This window comes from Filicampus tigris, chromosome 22 (genome assembly GCF_054856515.1).
Source record: "Filicampus tigris isolate MCC_2025a chromosome 22, RoL_Ftig_1.0, whole genome shotgun sequence".
Lineage (NCBI taxonomy): Eukaryota > Metazoa > Chordata > Actinopteri > Syngnathiformes > Syngnathidae > Filicampus > Filicampus tigris.
In genome coordinates this window covers 3,116,144-3,133,439 of record NC_141238.1, presented here as the reverse complement: position 1 = coordinate 3,133,439, position 17,296 = coordinate 3,116,144, and the positions used below count along the sequence as shown (strand labels likewise).

The 17,296-nt window shown below is 43.1% G+C and overlaps 4 protein-coding genes across 5 annotated transcripts; 1 reads left to right on the top strand and 3 right to left on the bottom strand.

Moving 5' to 3' along the window:
• Positions 1-529: 529 nt before the first annotated feature.
• LOC147126501 (ankyrin repeat and SOCS box protein 13-like) lies at positions 530-5,977 on the bottom strand. 2 transcript variants are annotated; one of them, XM_086022087.1, is made up of 6 exons: positions 5,301-5,977; positions 2,543-2,730; positions 2,314-2,470; positions 2,054-2,188; positions 1,458-1,649; positions 530-1,265 (listed from the first exon to the last, which is right to left on the bottom strand). In XM_086022087.1, exons 1-6 carry the CDS (start codon positions 5,305-5,307, stop codon positions 1,138-1,140), a joined length of 807 nt encoding a protein of 268 aa, XP_085878213.1. In that variant the 5' UTR covers positions 5,308-5,977; the 3' UTR covers positions 530-1,137. The 2 variants fall into 2 exon arrangements, with proteins under 2 accessions (XP_085878213.1, XP_085878212.1); XM_086022086.1 differs by lacking the exon at positions 5,301-5,977 and adding an exon at positions 3,222-3,520.
• On the top strand, positions 3,622-6,870 carry LOC147126500 (uncharacterized). Its single transcript, XM_086022078.1, has 2 exons — positions 3,622-3,948; positions 4,752-6,870. Exons 1-2 carry the CDS (start codon positions 3,708-3,710, stop codon positions 6,059-6,061), a joined length of 1,551 nt encoding a protein of 516 aa, XP_085878204.1. The 5' UTR covers positions 3,622-3,707; the 3' UTR covers positions 6,062-6,870.
• asb13a.1 (ankyrin repeat and SOCS box containing 13a, tandem duplicate 1) lies at positions 6,125-8,714 on the bottom strand. The gene is made up of 6 exons (XM_086022084.1): positions 8,646-8,714; positions 8,239-8,426; positions 7,810-7,966; positions 7,610-7,744; positions 7,202-7,393; positions 6,125-7,121 (listed from the first exon to the last, which is right to left on the bottom strand). Exons 1-6 carry the CDS (start codon positions 8,686-8,688, stop codon positions 6,958-6,960), a joined length of 879 nt encoding a protein of 292 aa, XP_085878210.1. The 5' UTR covers positions 8,689-8,714; the 3' UTR covers positions 6,125-6,957.
• Positions 8,715-8,936: 222 nt separating this feature from the next.
• Positions 8,937-17,111, bottom strand: gdi2 (GDP dissociation inhibitor 2). Its single transcript, XM_086023156.1, has 10 exons — positions 16,927-17,111; positions 13,535-13,642; positions 13,349-13,448; positions 12,651-12,785; positions 12,372-12,570; positions 11,975-12,106; positions 10,785-10,884; positions 10,363-10,534; positions 10,075-10,274; positions 8,937-9,824 (listed from the first exon to the last, which is right to left on the bottom strand). Exons 1-10 carry the CDS (start codon positions 16,969-16,971, stop codon positions 9,672-9,674), a joined length of 1,344 nt encoding a protein of 447 aa, XP_085879282.1. The 5' UTR covers positions 16,972-17,111; the 3' UTR covers positions 8,937-9,671.
• Positions 17,112-17,296: the final 185 nt, after the last annotated feature.

The window sequence follows — 17,296 nt, the reverse complement described above, 5'->3', positions numbered from 1 at the left end:
GCGCTAAACACAGTGCCATTACCTAAATACCCGCAAATATCTCGTGTCCTGAATTTGTCTTCCAGTTCAACAGTATGATAAATCGTGGCCTAAATGGGCCGGTTACGAAACACCCTGAAGGAGGTCACGTCAACAAGGACCACGATCAAGATGCATCTGAGGGGCTTCAGAGAATTTCCAAACATCTTCCTGTGCGCCTTGCTAAAATTAGCTCACGCCTGTGTCATTTGGAGCATAAATAGACCTGTGGCTGCTAACTATACATTCACAGTAGTATATATTGTACTGTAGCAAACAAAGAGAAGCATCTGGCTAACAACTGTTTCTCTTATTTGACAAGGCCTTCAGAATTCACATGCTGGGGTGCATTAAAAACCTTTGCCATCCAGTACTAGACTGAATATGGCACTTTTACAGTACGTATGCATTTTGTATGTCTACAAAGGCTGAATTTGAAATCAGTTATATTTTATATATTCATATGGATACACCGCTTGTTTTTCCCTCAAAAAATAATGCAAGTAATGTATACATTATGACAGGCAATTTTAATATACTGTACAGTATTATATAATTTGTGGAAAACAATAAAAATGCAATTGAATATGCTGCATACTTAACTGTAACACATAAATCAATGAGGCATCGTTATCTATTTGCGGCTAAATTCATTATTTCACATTAAAAGAAATTTATCAACACTCTACCCCAGGATTAAGTGAATAAATGCCACTATTTGAGAAAACGTGTTTTCATGTGTATTAGATTACTTCCTCAAATAGAGGCCTCTGCTTTACTAGACATCTTGCTCCAATTAACTACCCGCGTTTTATATACTTCTCGATTTGGACTAGAACTGTTTTATTGTGTATTTTCACGTGTACTAGCGTGTAGCTAAATGTGGTCAAAAAAAAAGTGGATTCCTGCTTTAAATCAAGTAATCAGAGGGAAAAAAACACATACATCTATCAGACACAGTCCAAGATGAAGGTACATTTTAAAATTAAATTAAGACATTGTTTCACTAGAATGTGTCAACTGAATTAAGAGTGCTTTTGTGCTTTGTTTTCCTTGAGTTTCCAGTCTTTCATTTTTGTTTTGTTATAATGATCATCTGAATCCTCTGCAGGCTTCAAATCATTGAAAGCACAGGTAGCTGATAATGAGCTTTGGGATCTGGAGGTGACCTACAACCTTCAGAGCACTGGTGCCCAGCTTCCGTCGCACTGCCAACCTGCTGAGTTGCTGCAGGCTCATTGGAATGGCTGCAGGAAAGAACAGCAACATAAACACAATAAAAATATTTTGTTAGCTAACGAAAAACAATCATCTGTTTGCAATTACTCTTTCTTTTTACTCCATTGCGTGTTGGATGCTGTAACAAATATTATCCTTGTGCGCCATATCACCTGGCAACATTGTGCCACTACAAGGTTTCTGATGAATTTGTGTCATACCCTCATAAGAGCGCAGACACGCTGCGGCCGCAGAGCCGGGCGAAGCGTAATCGACTGGTTTTTTATTGTGTTTATCCTGGGCGTAAATGTTGGCCCCGAACTCCACAAGGGTCTCGATCATTTCCACTTGCGCGCTTTTCGCGGCGTGGTGCAGCGCCGTCTGGTGCAGCCGGGCAGCGTTCACTTTGGCACCTGCACGGAAAGTGTGATTATAAGAACAGTCCATCCATCCATCCATCCATCCATTATCTATACAGCTTTATCCTCACGAGGGTCGCGGGCGTCCTCCAACCCCATCCGTGCTCATCCTTTTAAAGCGCTTCTCTCCTTACATTCCGTCGGTCCATGGCCTATATTAATTTGAGCTCAATTTTTACTTTTCTTGTTTTAATCAGAATGTATGACTTCTAAAGTTCTGGTATGTTCACACAGCAACATTGGTGCACCTTTCTGTACTGACAATTTTGGGGGAAAAAAAAGTTTTATCTGATCAATTGAAAATAATTATCGACGGATGAATCAATTATTAAAATAATCATTATGTTCAGCCCTAATTCTAAAATGTTCTTTATGGCAGAGTGGGAAAAGTGTCTCACCAGCATTGAGGAGTTCTTTCGCACAGCGTGTGTGTTGGTTCGCACAGGCTACATGCAGCGGGGTCCCGTAGTAAAGGTCATACGCCTCCAGACAAGCACCCTCAGCAATTAGCAACTTCACACAGTCTGAATTTCCTGCAAATAAAATGTTATTTAACATTGTAAGAATCTATTTGAGGTCTACAGAAGCAGATTTGGAATCAGCCCTTATTAAAGTGGAGGCCAAAACTGTCAGACTACAGTACAGTGAAAGCACTTGCCTCCCATGCAGGCCTCATGGAGGGGTGAGGCAGTGCGAGAGGTGAGGGCAGGGTTGGCTTTGGCGCCTCGGTCCAGCAAGAGCCTCACACACTCCAAACTGCCCACAGAGCAAGCTTCACACAGTGGGGTGCTGCCATCCACGTTCCTCGGATCCACCTAACATCCATCAGATGTCGTAAGAACGGACATGGCTGTTCTTTTATTTGCTCCACTGAGACCTGCGGTCACCTGCGCTCCGGCGTCCAGAAGCAGCCGGGCGCACTGGGCCTGCCCACGGACGCAGGCCTCGTGCAGTGGTGTGATGGAGTCCTCCGCCACAATGTTGACAGACGCTCCGCACTCAATGAGGTGCTGCAGAAGGGAAGTCTGACCGAGCGCCGCTGCCTTGTGGACCTCAGTTCTCTCAGACCAGCAGCCTTTTAGAAACAAGTCACAATGTGAATGACAGAGGGTGGTTGTAACTTGACGTTTTTCATCTCAAAAAACATATTCCTTTTCTTCTTCCTAAAAATAGAACCTCTCTCTCTCTTCAATATTGTTACTTTTTTTTCTTGAAAATATTCACCCCTTTAACTAAAAAATATTCAACTTTGCTCTTGAAACGTACACTTACTGTCAAAGTGTATAATGACGGAAGAAGATAAAGATAAGAGTCAACAGTTTCTGTATTCCACAGGTTCGGTAATGTAAAGTATTTAAAGGGCCTTTTAATGTTGCTATCATGCACCCTTTATTATTTATGGCTATACACACACTATGTTGACATCACGGTTATATCAAGTCATCATGCTAAAAATCATAAATTCCTGAAACGTAAATCTACACTGACTTAAGCAGAAACGTTAGCTTCTCATTGACATATACGTTTTCCACAACCAAGTACAGCGATGTTCTCGTTTATACGCACTGATGTCTCCGAAGTCATTCGGTTGTATGTTTTCCATGTCCATTGTCTGTCACTGCCAGACTAACGAAACACGCGCCGAAGAGACGTACGATGTTAGTAAACAAGGCGCTTTCCTGCAGCGTTTCCGTGTGGGGATTTTTCTTCGGTGGTTTTCTGGCACCCGTCAGTAGGAGCGCTTTACCGCAACCTGGCGGTTGTAGCACTTTCACGCTAGTAAATACATATGAAAAACATTTTTCAGCTGTGGTGGGAAGTATCGAAGTACAAACTCTTGGTTGAAGTACTTAACTCTATTTTATTAAGTATTTGTACTTTACTTGAGCTTTTTTTTTTCTCCAGAATCATTTGGATGAAATACCATTGAGTCGCAATAGATGTCAGCCGTGTGCATTAACACTGATTGTATAACTCTGATCTGCCGGATAAAGGGAGAAGAAGTCGAAAACGTAAACAAGCGAAAGGCGCTCGGTCTTTATTATCGCGGCTATGGTTCGCATATGTTGTGTCCTGGGCTGCACTAACAAGTCACACGACAGCCGCGGCAGGAAACTCGACAATGGATCGAGATTTTTCACCTTCCCGACCTGGAAGAAAAGCTACGGGCCACAGATCAGGGAGCTCTCCAGGAGGCGTCGGTCGGCTTGGGTCGCCGCTGTCAGACGCAAAGACATCACATTTGACAAGATAACTCCCTTCATGTTCGTTTGCTGTCGACATTTCCATAAAGGTAAATAGTGGAAATTAGTTGTCGCTCTGGGGACCGTGGCAGCTATTCATTTACATTCGTAGAATTCCATATTGCGTTCACACAAACACACACACAGCCCGAGACCCGCCCCCATAATAGCCACCACTGTGTGTTGTCTGCTCTCAGCACGCAGGCGTTTAATTAAAAACAAGATTTTAGACGCACGTTTGAAAATTGGTGCCTGCCGATCAGACATGCGGGACAGCGAGTCAATTTGCGGAACGCATCAAAAATCATTCAAATGCGGCACAGTCCCGCGCAAATCGGGATGTATGGTCACCCTAATTTGTACGTGTAATATATGCGGCTTATAAACCAAGTTCAGATTTTTGTGGTTTAAAAACCGATGCGCTCAATAAACTACATTTTACATATAGGTTTCTATAACAGTTGGAAAAGACGCCAAGTATAACAACAAAATCGCTAAGTTGGCAACAGTCCCTCTCTTTTAAACTAGCTCCTCTGTTCACAGCCATGTTGTTAGCCGTGTAGTACAAAAACCACTAATTTCATATTTGTTTTTTTATTTATGCTGTCATGCCATCATGTCACTTCAGAGAGAAAACAATCTGAATTGTGTCATTTGACATACAGTGTAAATAGACATTTGGGGGGTTTTTTCTACATCGTTTTAAATGCAGTGATTCTCACTCGTGGTATGCCGGGTCCCTCTAGAGTTACGCTTAAAACTATTTAAATTAAATGATATATTATGTTTAAGAACTGTTTGCTTTTCAAGATTTCTTTAGATACATTTTTCATTTTCATTTGACTGATTGCAGGGAAGCCGGCATATGAAATGATGGAGAAGGACCCAGACTGGGCGCCGTCCTTGAATATGGGCTACACAGAGAACGAACACGGCGACTCCCCGCGCTCAGCCAAAAGAAGCAAGTCGGCTCTACGAAGGGAGCGCAGGCAGGAGGGGGGAGAGTCAACGGTGAAAGAGCCGACACGATGCGAGGAAGCTGTAATGTGGAACGTCAAACAGGAAGAGAAGCCCTATGAAAAAGGCAAATGGGAACTAAAGCGAGCTGGGCACACGGAAAGCAACGGAGATGACTGTGGAATCGGAACAAAGGAAGTCAAGCGAGAAGAAGAGCTGATTGAAGTGGTCAAACAGGAAGAGGGGCAGACAGAATGCAACTTTTGCACCCAAAGGGTTACGGAAGTCAGCCGCCTGGTGGAGGAGAACAGACGGCTCAGACGCGAGCTCGACGCGTTCAAGATGCCAGACGGCTTCTTCGGCGACGACGACAACAACAAAGTGGAATATTACACCGGTATGCCAAATGTGGGCTCTTTCATGACCTTTTTCTGTTCTTTGTTACCTCTCATGCCAGCCCAGGAGAGCAGACTCAGTCCTTTTCAAGTGCTGCTGCTGACCTTCATGCGCCTCCGGCTGGATTTGCCCACCCAGCACCTCGCCCACATTTTCAGCATCTCTACAAGCACAGTGGACACAACGTTTCAGGATACCGTTTCGTTTCTGTACACAAACCTGAGGCCTTCCATTACCTGGCCCAATAGAAATACTTTGCAAAGGACGATGCCTCACCAGTTTGTCGAGGCCTTCGGTCGCAAAGCCGTTGCCATCGTTGACTGTTTTAAAGTGTTTGCTCAAAAACCCTCGCGTCATAAAGAACACCAAAGCAATTATGCCGTTCAGTATTTAATTGCTGTCACACCCAGTGGATTTGTTGGTTTCGTATCAAAAGGGTGTGATGGAATTATGGCTGCCAAAAACATGTTGGAGAAAAGCGGCTTCCTACACAAGTTGTTGCAAGGCGACATCGTCTTGGCAAACAGCTTTGACCCGGACAAAAGCAGCATCTTGTTTTACGCTGAGGTCAACGGGCCGACTTTCGACCAAGCCGACTGTCGTGTCACTGAGAAGAACGTGGCAGGGATAACGCACCTGAGAGCACACCTTGAAACGGTCCTGGGAAATATGCACCAAAAGTATCAAATCTTAAAAGCGGCCCTGCCCATAGACATGGTGCTAGTGTGTGACGGTGAAGAAGTCACGTTGTTGGATAAGATGGTCACGGTCTGTTATGCGCTGGAGAACCATTGTCCAACTGCAGTTTAGCAATGTTTGGACAGCAACATTTTCCGCATTCGCCCAGCATCTTAAATAAAGATGAGAAACAGATGATGTTCATCTAGTGTAAGCTTTAATAATAATTTAGTGTATTGTCATGATATTGACAATGATTTATATACACATATACAGTGAACACCCACTACTCATTTTCAGTGACAAAATTCCGCATATATGATGCCTCAGCTGCGTATAGATGCCACAAATTGGGGGGCAAAGCACTGAAAATGGAATGGATCATAAACACCATGTATCTAGCAGTTACGCAGTCATGAAGCTATCTTATATAAACAGCTGTATTCAGTAGTTAAAGAAACCACCTCCACATAAGGCTCATCAATAGTGTTAGCTAGCACACTAGCATAAAGTATACACCAGAACTTTACACTATGAGTATCGAGTCATTTTACTCACCTTTTGGCACCGACACATTAAATAAATATTAGACAATAGAGGCAAATGTTTGTCCACTCACCTTATGAGATGTTTTATGAAAAACAAAAAAATCACTTTTCCATGTATTTTCTATGAGCTTTTTTATGTAGCTATCCTGCATGGCATGCTAGTCCCATCCAAATATGGTCATTAGCATGTTGTTGCCAGTGCACAAACAAGATTTGCTTTTTTCATGCATATCTTCTCAGATATCTCAGTGAAGCCCTGCGCATGCGCAGTTCAGCATTCAGATTTAAAGTGAGTTGAGGGGCTTGACTTCAACAAATGTCGTCCTTTGCCGCCATCTTAAGACATCTATAGGCAATCACAATACTGTATAAAGTTTTTTAGGGGCACGTTCATTATTTGTGGCTTTTCACTGTTTTGCGCTTCACTCGATCCCCTACACTCACAAATATTGGCAGTTCACTGTACATTAGTATAGTAAATCAAACACCCGTGTTGAATTCTAAAGATGTGGGGTGATCACAAAACTGGAGATAGCTTTGAATGCGACGAGCTATGTCCAGCAAACCTATGACCACTGACGCCGAGGTGCCAAGAGCCTTCCTCACGGTGATTCTACAAAGCTGCTGAAGGCTCAGAGGGTTTCCTGTAGCCAAACACACAGATGCGATGTATTGATGAATTGTCACTTTCACAAACAAGGCAACCAAGACGGTGCCGACGCACTTTCGTAAAAGCTGAGACGGGCGTAGGACAGCGACGCCGGTGGCGAGTAGTCGCCGGGCTTTCGTCCCCAGTTGTCAACGGAGTGCGCGTTGGCTCCGAACTCCACCAGCAGCTCCATCACGTCCGGCGTTTCCAGTCGAGCTGCGTGGTGCAAGGCGGTCTCGTGAAACTTGCTCGAATTCACGTTGGCGCCTGCAGGAAGTTCACATGAGAACATTTGCAAGGGAAATACAGTCAGCAGTATTGTACTTTATGAAAACACACAGTAGAACTAAATTAATTAGAATGTAAACAATTAAACAGTTGGTGCATCATTGAATCCGCCTTTTTAAATCTTGCACCTGGCATTTGGAATGGATGTGTAGATTTTTTTGTTTTATGTCCACTGTATATACCATACTGTCTGACCTGCAAGCAGAAGCTCCCTGACACATTCCACACGAGCTTTTGCACAGGCGATGTGCAGCGGTGGGCCAAAGTGGACATCATACGCCTCCAGCTGGGCACCACTGGCTATCAGCAGTTTTACTATTTCAGGATTTCCTGAGGAGGGAAGATAGTGTTATACCAAATTGATATCACCGGAAAGCCAGTGTGCTGCGTATTGCCTTGGATGCAGGCCTCATGTAGGGGGGACGCCGTCAAAGCAGTGAGTGATGGGTTGACTTGGGCGCCGTATTGCAAGAGCAGCTTGACACACTCCAAGCTGCCGGAAGAGCAGGCGTTGCAGAGGGGAGTGCTGCCATGGATAGTCCGCACATCTACCTGAAGGAACAACAATTACCATCCGTTTTCAAAACTGCTTGTCCTCATCAGGGTTCACACCTATTGGCAATGCGTCTCCTCAAACTGTACAAAGTATCTCTCTCTCTCTCTCTCTCTCTCTCTCTCTCTGTCTGTCTCGCGCTCTCTATACACACTTTTTAATACACTTTTTTCCCCACAACTATATGAGTTTTAATACCAGTTCAACAAGTGACTCACTGCCATAACAGTAAATCCGGGCCAGACATTAACATCGAATGCACGAGCACAACCTGGGCTCCAGCTTCCAGCAGCAGCCGGGCACAGTGCGGGTGAGCTTGGAGGCAGGCTTCGTGCAGCGGCGTGATGTTGTCCACGGTCACGATGTTGACTGACGCTTCACTCTCTATCAACCGTATCAGCTGTAAAGCCCTGCCGTGAGATGCGGCTTCGTGGAGGGCAGTCCGGTCCGCCCACAAACCTTGTTTAAAAGGCAAATGTCACAAAATCGAAATAAGGAGGCAATTATAGCCGTTTGTGATGTACGGAAAACTAGCTTAACATGCTAGTCAAACTGTTTAGTGTTTTGTTTACTAGCATTACTGGACAAATTAAGGCGAAGACACACTGCCAGAAGATTACAACTGCTTATAAACAACTGCGGATGTAATTAAGTCAAATTGAAGTGGAAAATAATAACCTAAATCGTGCAAAGATGAACTTCGTGCCGGTGTCACCGCCATGTTTGCTAACCACTGTTCAGCACTTGTCAGCGTAATTGGAGTAGCGCGTTGAATCATGGGGATTGTAGTTTTACATGGATGTGAGCCCTAGAAAAAAAAATGGTGTATTTTATTTGAGGTTCAACGTACGTCTGAATTGATCTCAAAATTCATTCATATTGGTGTGGTTAAAGCATCAGTCCTCAAATTTTAGATCAAATTATTCCCACGCTAACCAGCACTGATGGCAGAAATAAAGACTTCCAAGACATTTTTGACAAATTGTTTTACTTTGCAGTACAGAAATCAATGGAGCCCAAGTTGCTCGTTCATTTTTTGTTGTTTCAAACAGATGACATCGCAGAGCTCTCAATTCAAATACTGCCGCAGTACACATTTGGTCCTTCGTAAGCAGTTCCCACGTCATTTTGCACAAAACAGGAACATATTACGTGTTGTTACAAGCTGCTGAGCACACGTCCAGGTAGTTTTATGGTTTATGGTAGTGTGTGGCTGCAGTGGGGGATATACAAAAATAAACCTTAAAGCCACTTGTCACGTCTATTTGTTTTCATAACCAAACCAACTTGATGTGACTGAATACCTCAAACACTTTCAAATACAATTTAAGACAGAACAAGTCAATCCCCCTGACCACAAACACAATATGATGTACTGGATCTTAGTTTGGCATCTTTGGACTCTGCATCGTTTTTGACATCAAACCGTAGGAAATCACTGAATTAGTAACCACTGTTCAGTGCATCAGTCATCTGAGATTATTTAATTAAGAAAAAAAGCATAGCTCCCTCCCTGAACTTAATCCAGCAATACTATTCTCATAATTCTAGATGATCAACTTCCCACGGAACCACGACATATTCCTGCGTCGCGTAATTTTTTTTTCTTTTTTTTGGAGTAGGTATTCTTTCTATATAACATGAGATTTCAGTTATGGGCAGCGTTCGTCTTTGATAATGAGTGCGTTGCTGCAGCGGCGGTCTCTACTCGGCAGCATCGCCGTAGATGTCCTTCTTCCCGCGCTCCATCTCCGCAAAGTCAAAGTCCGAGCCCGTCATCCTCCGGTAGATGTTCTTGATGTCGTCGCAGGTGGTCTCGAAGTGGGTGGTGGCATCGTATGAACGGGAGATGAAGATCTACGCGGAGAGAACAGATGAAGCAGCATTATTTTAAATTAGGAGTTTTTTGAAGAACCTTGAAGATATTTTTCTTCAGGCCAAAATATGACCTTGCTCCTGTTTTTTTTTTTTGTTGTTTTTTTTTTTTTTTTAAATACAATTTCTGATAATTGTTTTTTTTCCTCCTCAATAAAAAGCAAAAAAGCAATTCATATTGACACCTTAATTTAGGAACATCACATCAATGTATCAAAAATAGTCCGTTTACCTGGCTTTCTTTGCCCAGGTCAGTCGGAGCATACTGGTCACTGATGCTGACAAACTTCTGCTCGATGGGCTCCAGTAAATCCAGCGCGGGCTTGATCTCTTTCTCGGGGTCGTTTGTTTCCACTGTGGTGCTGGCGATGGCGATGTATCTGCCCTTCGCTGCCACGTTGTGAGCGGAGGAGATCATACAAACATAGATGTCTGGAAGTAGAGACGCACAAAAGGCTTCACAGCAGCCGCTTTCCTTTGCATTTCTATTGGTTGCGTGTAAAATTGCTGAAGTACACACCGTGCTTCCTGTTGACCTGGTTCTGGGGGATGATGATCTGGCAGGAGTTGATGTCGGCCGTGTTGCTGATGGGGTGACTCAGGATGCAGATGGCCCTGATCACCTGGCCCACTTTTTCAGTACGACTCATAAAGTAGCTGGGGTCACAAATCAGCTGCTTGCACCTGGCGATCTGCGGGACAAACACAACCATGGAGATGGAAATTCAGTACAGTATTTTATTTATTTTTTTAAACAGGCGCCAATCAGTAACATTCTTTAAACCTGACATCAAACGATGCACTTTCAGCCATTTGTAGAAAGGGACAAGCGGCTAAACAAATACAAAATGAAAACACCGGTGGGAAACTTGAGCTTTTGACGATGGTCAACCATAGCTAGAGGGAAGGGAAAAAAAAACCATCCGAAGACTGCATGCTTACCTCCCCCTCCGACTTGACTCCAACCACCTTTCCATTCTCCATCACTATCTCCTCAATGGGCTTGTTTAACATATACGTCCCACCATAGATGGCGCTCAGCCTGGAATGGTGAACACCATTCAGCACAGACAAAATCAACAAATGATAGAAATGTACGTCTGATGCAATCATGTAACTAGGGGTGGGCGATATGGCAAAAATATCATCACGATCTTTTAAAAATAAAATCACGATCTTATAATGATTATTTTTTGATATCGTATTTCTCAAGATTTATTTGCACATTTCTGACCATTTTCCTCATGTTAAACATATAAAACATAGTTAAAATGTAAATAAAACTCAAAGATAAAAAATGACATTTTAAGCCATTTTAGCTTTCCGAACAGGTTTTAATTGGAATACTGACAATTTTTATCAAAATGTGCAGTAAATGTAAACATAAAAGCACAGCTCGTAACGCGGGTTCAGTTCTTTGAAGAGTCTTTTAAAGCCCTTGTTTTCCACTGTTTTAATGGGTATCATGTCTTCAGCAAGGTAATGAGTCACTGCCTCAGTTACTTCTTTACACTGCTTGCTTGTTTTTTCATATGGAGAGCCCTTGTTAAATGACTGTGTTAGCGTGGCTTGTGTTAGCTTGGAGCTAGCGGCTGCCTCTGGCTACCATGTGTCTGATCTGCGTTTGCTTTGGCTGTCGGCGCTGACGTCCGAACCGAGTCTCTGCAAACTTTGCAAATAATTGGTTTGCGCTTTCTCCTCCGAGGAAAAGCCAAACCAAATCGACACTGTGGATGTGGAGTTTCTTTTCGGGACCAACTCTGCTTCGTGGTGACTTTCCGCTCTAGCTTCCCGCTATTTCAAACAGACAGGGAGGCGGGGAGTGTCACATACGGTGCACTGTGCGTGCTGTGATTGGTCGGTCGGGTATACGCGTCGGCGGCTTTGCGCCGGCATAGAGCTAAACTGTATAGAATGTGCCGTGTAGACGATCAAACGATCTTCCGGCTTTATGAGATCGTGAACACGTTGAATCGCTTAACGATCTAATATCGTCATATCGCCCACCCCTACATGTAGCCAAACCGTACTTTTCATACAATTCATCTACTGGATGGAACTTTGTTCTATCGTCACAGCGGCTGCAAAGCTCAGATTTTTTATGGTTTCATTATTATTGGAGGCTGTCATACCTGGCAAAGCCCTGTGGCAGTTCTCCCAGGCCGTACAGGGGGTAGAGGTAAGGACTCTTGCCGTATCTGGCGAGCGACTCACTGTAAAGCTTGATCCTGTTTATTGTTTCAATGCAGGGCTCATCCAGATAACTGAACACGGGGAAGAGAGTAGTTGTGAGCACTGTTATCATTGTAAGAAAAATACACCAGTCACAACTTTTCAAATGTGAAATTCAAGCTACACATTATGCAAAGTACGCATAAATGCAGTCTTTCAAAAATGGCATTTTGCTACTAAAGAATAAAAACGGCTTCATAGCAAGTTTGTGCTTTCATGATGTGCAACCCAAATGCAAGTAGACCCGATGAGTAATCAAAAGTGTCTGAGTGTACTATTATTGCAAGGACTACTGACTCATCTGTGCGGTAGAGAGCGAGGGAGTGGCCGGTGAAGTCGATGACCTCGTTGCCCAAGTTGAACTTCTGAAAAATAAACTTCATGGGCGTCTTGTGGGGGTCGACGCCTTCCATGGTTTTGGGGTCGTTTTCGTCAAAGTTGGCGATGTAGACCAGGAATTTCTTGAAGCGTCGTTTCTCAAACATCCCCATCAGACCTTGACAGATTGGCAGAGACAGCTGAGGCATGAACAGCTACAGCTGGTGATGATGCGGTTGTCGCTCCACGGTGACATACTGGACATCAGGGCCTCGGACTCCGTGGAGGGGACTTTGTGGATTTTGCCGGCCTTGTACACATAGCTGCCCTCAATCACTTTGAAATCCAGGTAGCGGGTCACCTGGGTGATCAGCAGCATGCGGACCAGTTGACCTGAGAAAAGTAAGCATCACTCAGGCTATGTAAATACAATGTCAGATAGATACATTGTCAATGAAAAGGACCGCTTTTTGGGAGTCTATCATGACAAGCAGCCTTGGCATTTTAAGTCAATGTGTTTAAAATGGAATCAAATTGCAAAGAATTCGATGTTGTGTGTGTGTGTGTGTGTGTGTCTGTGCGTGTATATATATATCTATATATATATAGATATATATATATATGCATTTCAGTCTTTATGCTGCTACCTAGAGGTTACAGTGTTCCCTTACATACTCGTAAATATTTGTTTTTTAAACCTACCCTCTGTTATTTGCTATTTTCATCCTCTAGCCCTGCATAATTATAAAGTATTGTTTTGTGCCATTTTGTTGCCAATGAACTACATTGAAATGAGGTGAGGAGCCTCATTTAAAGAAAAACAGCGCTTTGCCACCATTTTGTGACAAATACAACAAATTGTAAATCTAAATTATTCGTGGCAGGGCTCTGTCCCTAGCCAACACTGTATTTGACAATCCAACGTCCAAAGAAATATGCAGTGCAGGAAGGTTTACCATTGGCCATCAGGAATTTAGGAACCAGGTCCACGTTCCAATCGCGACCTTTTCCCATGGACTCCGGTGGTTTGCCGGGAAGGTTGAAGCGTGCGTAGAGCTGGAAAGACAGAACCAAAAGCAGTTCAATCTGTTAATCTTGATGTCGCAAAAAAAAAAAAAAAAAAAAAGTGGGGTGGGGCTTACATCCTCCAAAGGTGTGATGGAGGCGCTCTCAGCTCCGTAGTAAGAGTTGCGGTCCATGTGCAGCACCTTCTTCCCCTTCACCGACATGATTCCAGATAAGATGCATTCCTGTTGGAAGCAAAAAAACAATGACATGACTAACGATAACATCTGTACAATATATTGCAAGTCGGTTAGTTGTACAGGGGACTCTCACTGTACGGCAGAGTACTGCTTCTATGATGGTGAGGTAACCCAAAATTGTCGTAAAGTCGCCAAACTCAATCACTAACATAGGCTAACGCTGTAGGAAAATGTGAATTACAGTAGCCTGGAAGTTCCTGAGCATGTTGGGTATTTTTTTTTTTAGTATTTGAATATTTCCAGACTCATCTTTTCCTAATTATCCCATCAATTAATCAGATCAAAAACGAATTTTGCATTATTAAATACAAAAATACATGCATTTGAGGTGCAGGTATTATTTCTGTCCACTTAAGGTTGTCGCCACCATGCAATGTTGTACTGTATCGTGGCTGTTCAGTGAAAAACACTAATGTCCATTTTTTTTCATTTTCAAATTTTCTTATGTGAATGGGTTTTCTGCGTTCCAGACATCACATTAACGTGAACATTAAAAACATCTCCAAAATTGGACATACGTCTTTTTCCACAGGACAGCGACGATATGTGAATTTGAGTGTGCATGACTTTAAAAGGCGGGCCGTGGTGAGAGACGTGGGTGCCAGCAAATGAGAGTGTAGAGTCGGTCTCCACATGGTGACGAAAGCCATCCTCTGCACTGACCCCACTATCGAGGGTGGCTAAGTGAGCGGTAGCTACCTTGCATGACAGGACAGCCCACCATAAACTAATTTCAGTAAAACTCTGGAAAACAGGACGACAAGTGTTCTGTAATTCTCAATCCCTGGGGTATTTTGACAGAAGCATGTCACAGACATCAGGGGGGAAAAGTATACTTTTTCCTTGATTACTAAACAAAACAAGTGTTTCCCCTTGATGCCATTTTGATAAGAGTAGGATAATCTGCCATGAATGTAACTTCAGTGGAAACATTAACACCACAGGTAAGATTCCGTTTCACACATTAGAGCAATCAACCAACAGCAAACTGGGCTGCTCTCCCAATAAAAAGCACATGACACCATGACACCATGTAACTTTGCTCTATGACCTACGCACGTCCCTTTGAATTTACTTCAGTTATGTCACTGTCACTTGCTTGACATCAATATAAACCGAGCCACACCTGATGCATTGTAGTGAGAGAGGAAGCGCCGCATGCTTTCACTTCCTTTCCGTAAAATTTTGTGCATGCTTAGGAAGGCAAAAACTCACAGAGTACTTCCTGACTCCTAGTAGCAAGCAGCATGTTTGAGTGTCATTTCAAATGATACCTTGTGATGTGCCCCCCCCCCCCCCCCCCCCAGCATCCCAGATTATTCAATGTGTTATTCAGTGCATGTTCAATAAACTCTCTTGTTGCACACAAATGGAACTACAATTGTTCTCAGGCTGCAAACATCCGCGTTGCAATTGGCTCTTATGGGGCTCGTCTTCAGGTGGAATTCTTCAGAAACGGCGGCTTTGCAACTGAAAGCTGCCCCCTCAAGACCGCTCCAGTCCCACAGTCATCACGGGATTAGCCCTGTCATGCGTCAGACATTAACAGCGGAACCAAGCTACTTCATTTGTAAATGATAGCATACTGTTACCGTAGGGCGAATAAGTGTCCGACATGACTGCTCTATTTAGAACTACAGTAGGTTTCAACCCTTTGCACAGATACTGACTCATGTTTCTCCAACTACGGGAAACAAATGCTTCAGATTAAGAACCGGTCCATTAGTGCACCCATTTACCTTATCATTATTCATTCAGGGCCTATTAAACAGTGCAGGGTTAAATAAAAACAGCAAGTTTTGGCGTTACATTCTAGTCTATTGGCTGTCATTTATCAACTTGAATAAAGTTGTCGTCTTGGACTTGCCCATTGGACTCATTGAAATCAAAATATTTTCAATGGACTCAAAATATTTGTATCTACTTGACCGAGTCCAACTATGTTTTTATTCCTGAAAATTAACGTCCTCCGAGCGCCAAAGCATGCAGCCTTTTTCTTTCGGTCATGTCAGCCAACAGGAGCGTTATAAAATGTCGTTTCACCAACCATCTAGAATTGCCGCTAGCCACAACGTTTTAAAAACAAAAACCAAAAAAAACAAAGATGAAGCAACCTGCAGATTCTGTAAGAAGACTATTTTGGACACAAACGGCACCACATTAAACTTTGTTTGACACTTGCAGAGTGTTGTTGTTGTCTATCTGCACACATGATCAATGAAACAAAAGATTCCATACCATCTAAGAAGAGTGTTGAGCAAAATGAAATTTATCTAATTCTGTAGTCATGAAAATAGTATTTTTCTGCATTACGGTTTATTCATCTCGATTTGGACTCGGAACTTTGTGACTCGAACTTGACTACAGCCTTGTTGTTTCCTATTGATTATGCTGCTTGAACAGTGACAGCACGTTTAGATAAAACAGCAAATGTTGTAGCTATAATCTTCTATTCTATTTTAATGGCAGTCACTTAACAATTTAAATGAAATGACACCAGAAAGGTAAAACACATGTCGTAATACCATACAGTGAACAATTAACCTTGAAATTTCACATACCTGCTTCCTGTTGAGTATACTGCTTGTATAGCGACTATACGTATACGATAAGTTACCTACTATGACGTTGCCTGACATTTATCAACTTGAACTAAATGTCAACCAAAAAACTACTTGACACCCTAAAACAATTCGTCATTCGAGACCACTTTAACTTGAGATTGCACTTTCCTGCTTCCTCTTGAGTACTGCTCAGTGGCTACAAGTTTGAAAACAACCGCCGAGTTTTGTGGTTATATTCCATTTTATTGGCTGTCATTCATTACTTAATTAGAACAAACGATCACCAGGAAGACAAGTTACATCAACAGGGCACAAGTTCAACAGGACATTTAGACGTCGTTTTTAACAGTCGTAGTTACCTTAAATTAGATGGGCTAATGTTAGCGCACCAATAATCTACGATTAATCTTCTCTCGACTAAGTGATCTGCCGGTGCCAGCACTACACTGCCAACTCACCGGTTTGTTGCTACTCTTTCTAGTCGTGCACGCCTTGCAGCAACGACTTAACTTAAAATGAGCACTTTTAATCGGACGTTTGTAAGAGGAAATTGGTGGCGGTTGAGTTAGCCAGCTTCTCATGTTAAGCTAGTCACTTAGCCGAAGCTAATTAGGCCCAGTTAGCCTTAAGAGCTAACCACTGGGTTAACAGGTTGCAAAGCGCTTCCAAAGCGAGGCGAGCGGACTCGTTCAAGAATTTCCTCACCGTCAGCCCGGTGCCGAGGACGATTACGTCGTATTCGTCATTCATTTCGAATAAGCCTTTGGGTTCTGGTGGCGAAGCTCCTTGTCAGGGAAAAGAAGAAAATGGAGATCCGGCTGGGTTGAGTGGGAAGGGGGGCTCAGGCGGCGTCAGGAGACAGCAGGGTGGGGCGTGGTCTGTGCCTGTCATTCACTTGATGACGACAAGTTAGCAAAGTTAGCTCACGTTATTTACGTCATTAGTCTGGTTCTCGGCCATTGTTTCAACGTCGCGTTGGTTAAAATTACAAACTCAGCCTTTATTTTGACTTGTAGCTGATTCCAATATTTGGCAGAAAATATTTAGACAACAGATTAATCGGCCGATTAATTAA

Excerpts from the sequence above, each read along its gene's own strand:
- LOC147126500 (XM_086022078.1), top strand. The coding sequence starts at position 3,708 with ATGGTTCGCATATGTTGTGTCCTGGGCTGCACTAACAAGTCACACGAC. Across the intron at positions 3,949-4,751 it reads CTGTCGACATTTCCATAAAG|GGAAGCCGGCATATGAAATG; the intron begins GTAAATAGTGGA and ends GACTGATTGCAG.
- gdi2 (XM_086023156.1), bottom strand. The coding sequence starts at position 16,971 with ATGAATGACGAATACGACGTAATCGTCCTCGGCACCGGGCTGACG. Across the intron at positions 13,643-16,926 it reads TCCTCGGCACCGGGCTGACG|GAATGCATCTTATCTGGAAT; the intron begins GTGAGGAAATTC and ends TGCTTCCAACAG. Across the intron at positions 12,786-13,348 it reads TAAATTCCTGATGGCCAATG|GTCAACTGGTCCGCATGCTG; the intron begins GTAAACCTTCCT and ends TACTTTTCTCAG.
- asb13a.1 (XM_086022084.1), bottom strand. The coding sequence starts at position 8,688 with ATGGCGGTGACACCGGCACGAAGTTCATCTTTGCACGATTTAG. Across the intron at positions 7,967-8,238 it reads TGCTGGAAGCTGGAGCCCAG|GTAGATGTGCGGACTATCCA; the intron begins GTTGTGCTCGTG and ends TTGTTCCTTCAG. Across the intron at positions 7,745-7,809 it reads ACATGAGGCCTGCATCCAAG|GAAATCCTGAAATAGTAAAA; the intron begins GCAATACGCAGC and ends TTCCCTCCTCAG.
- LOC147126501 (XM_086022086.1), bottom strand. The coding sequence starts at position 3,264 with ATGGACATGGAAAACATACAACCGAATGACTTCGGAGACATCA. Across the intron at positions 2,471-2,542 it reads TTCTGGACGCCGGAGCGCAG|GTGGATCCGAGGAACGTGGA; the intron begins GTGACCGCAGGT and ends GATGGATGTTAG. Across the intron at positions 1,266-1,457 it reads GTGTCTGCGCTCTTATGAGG|CCATTCCAATGAGCCTGCAG; the intron begins GTATGACACAAA and ends TCTTTCCTGCAG.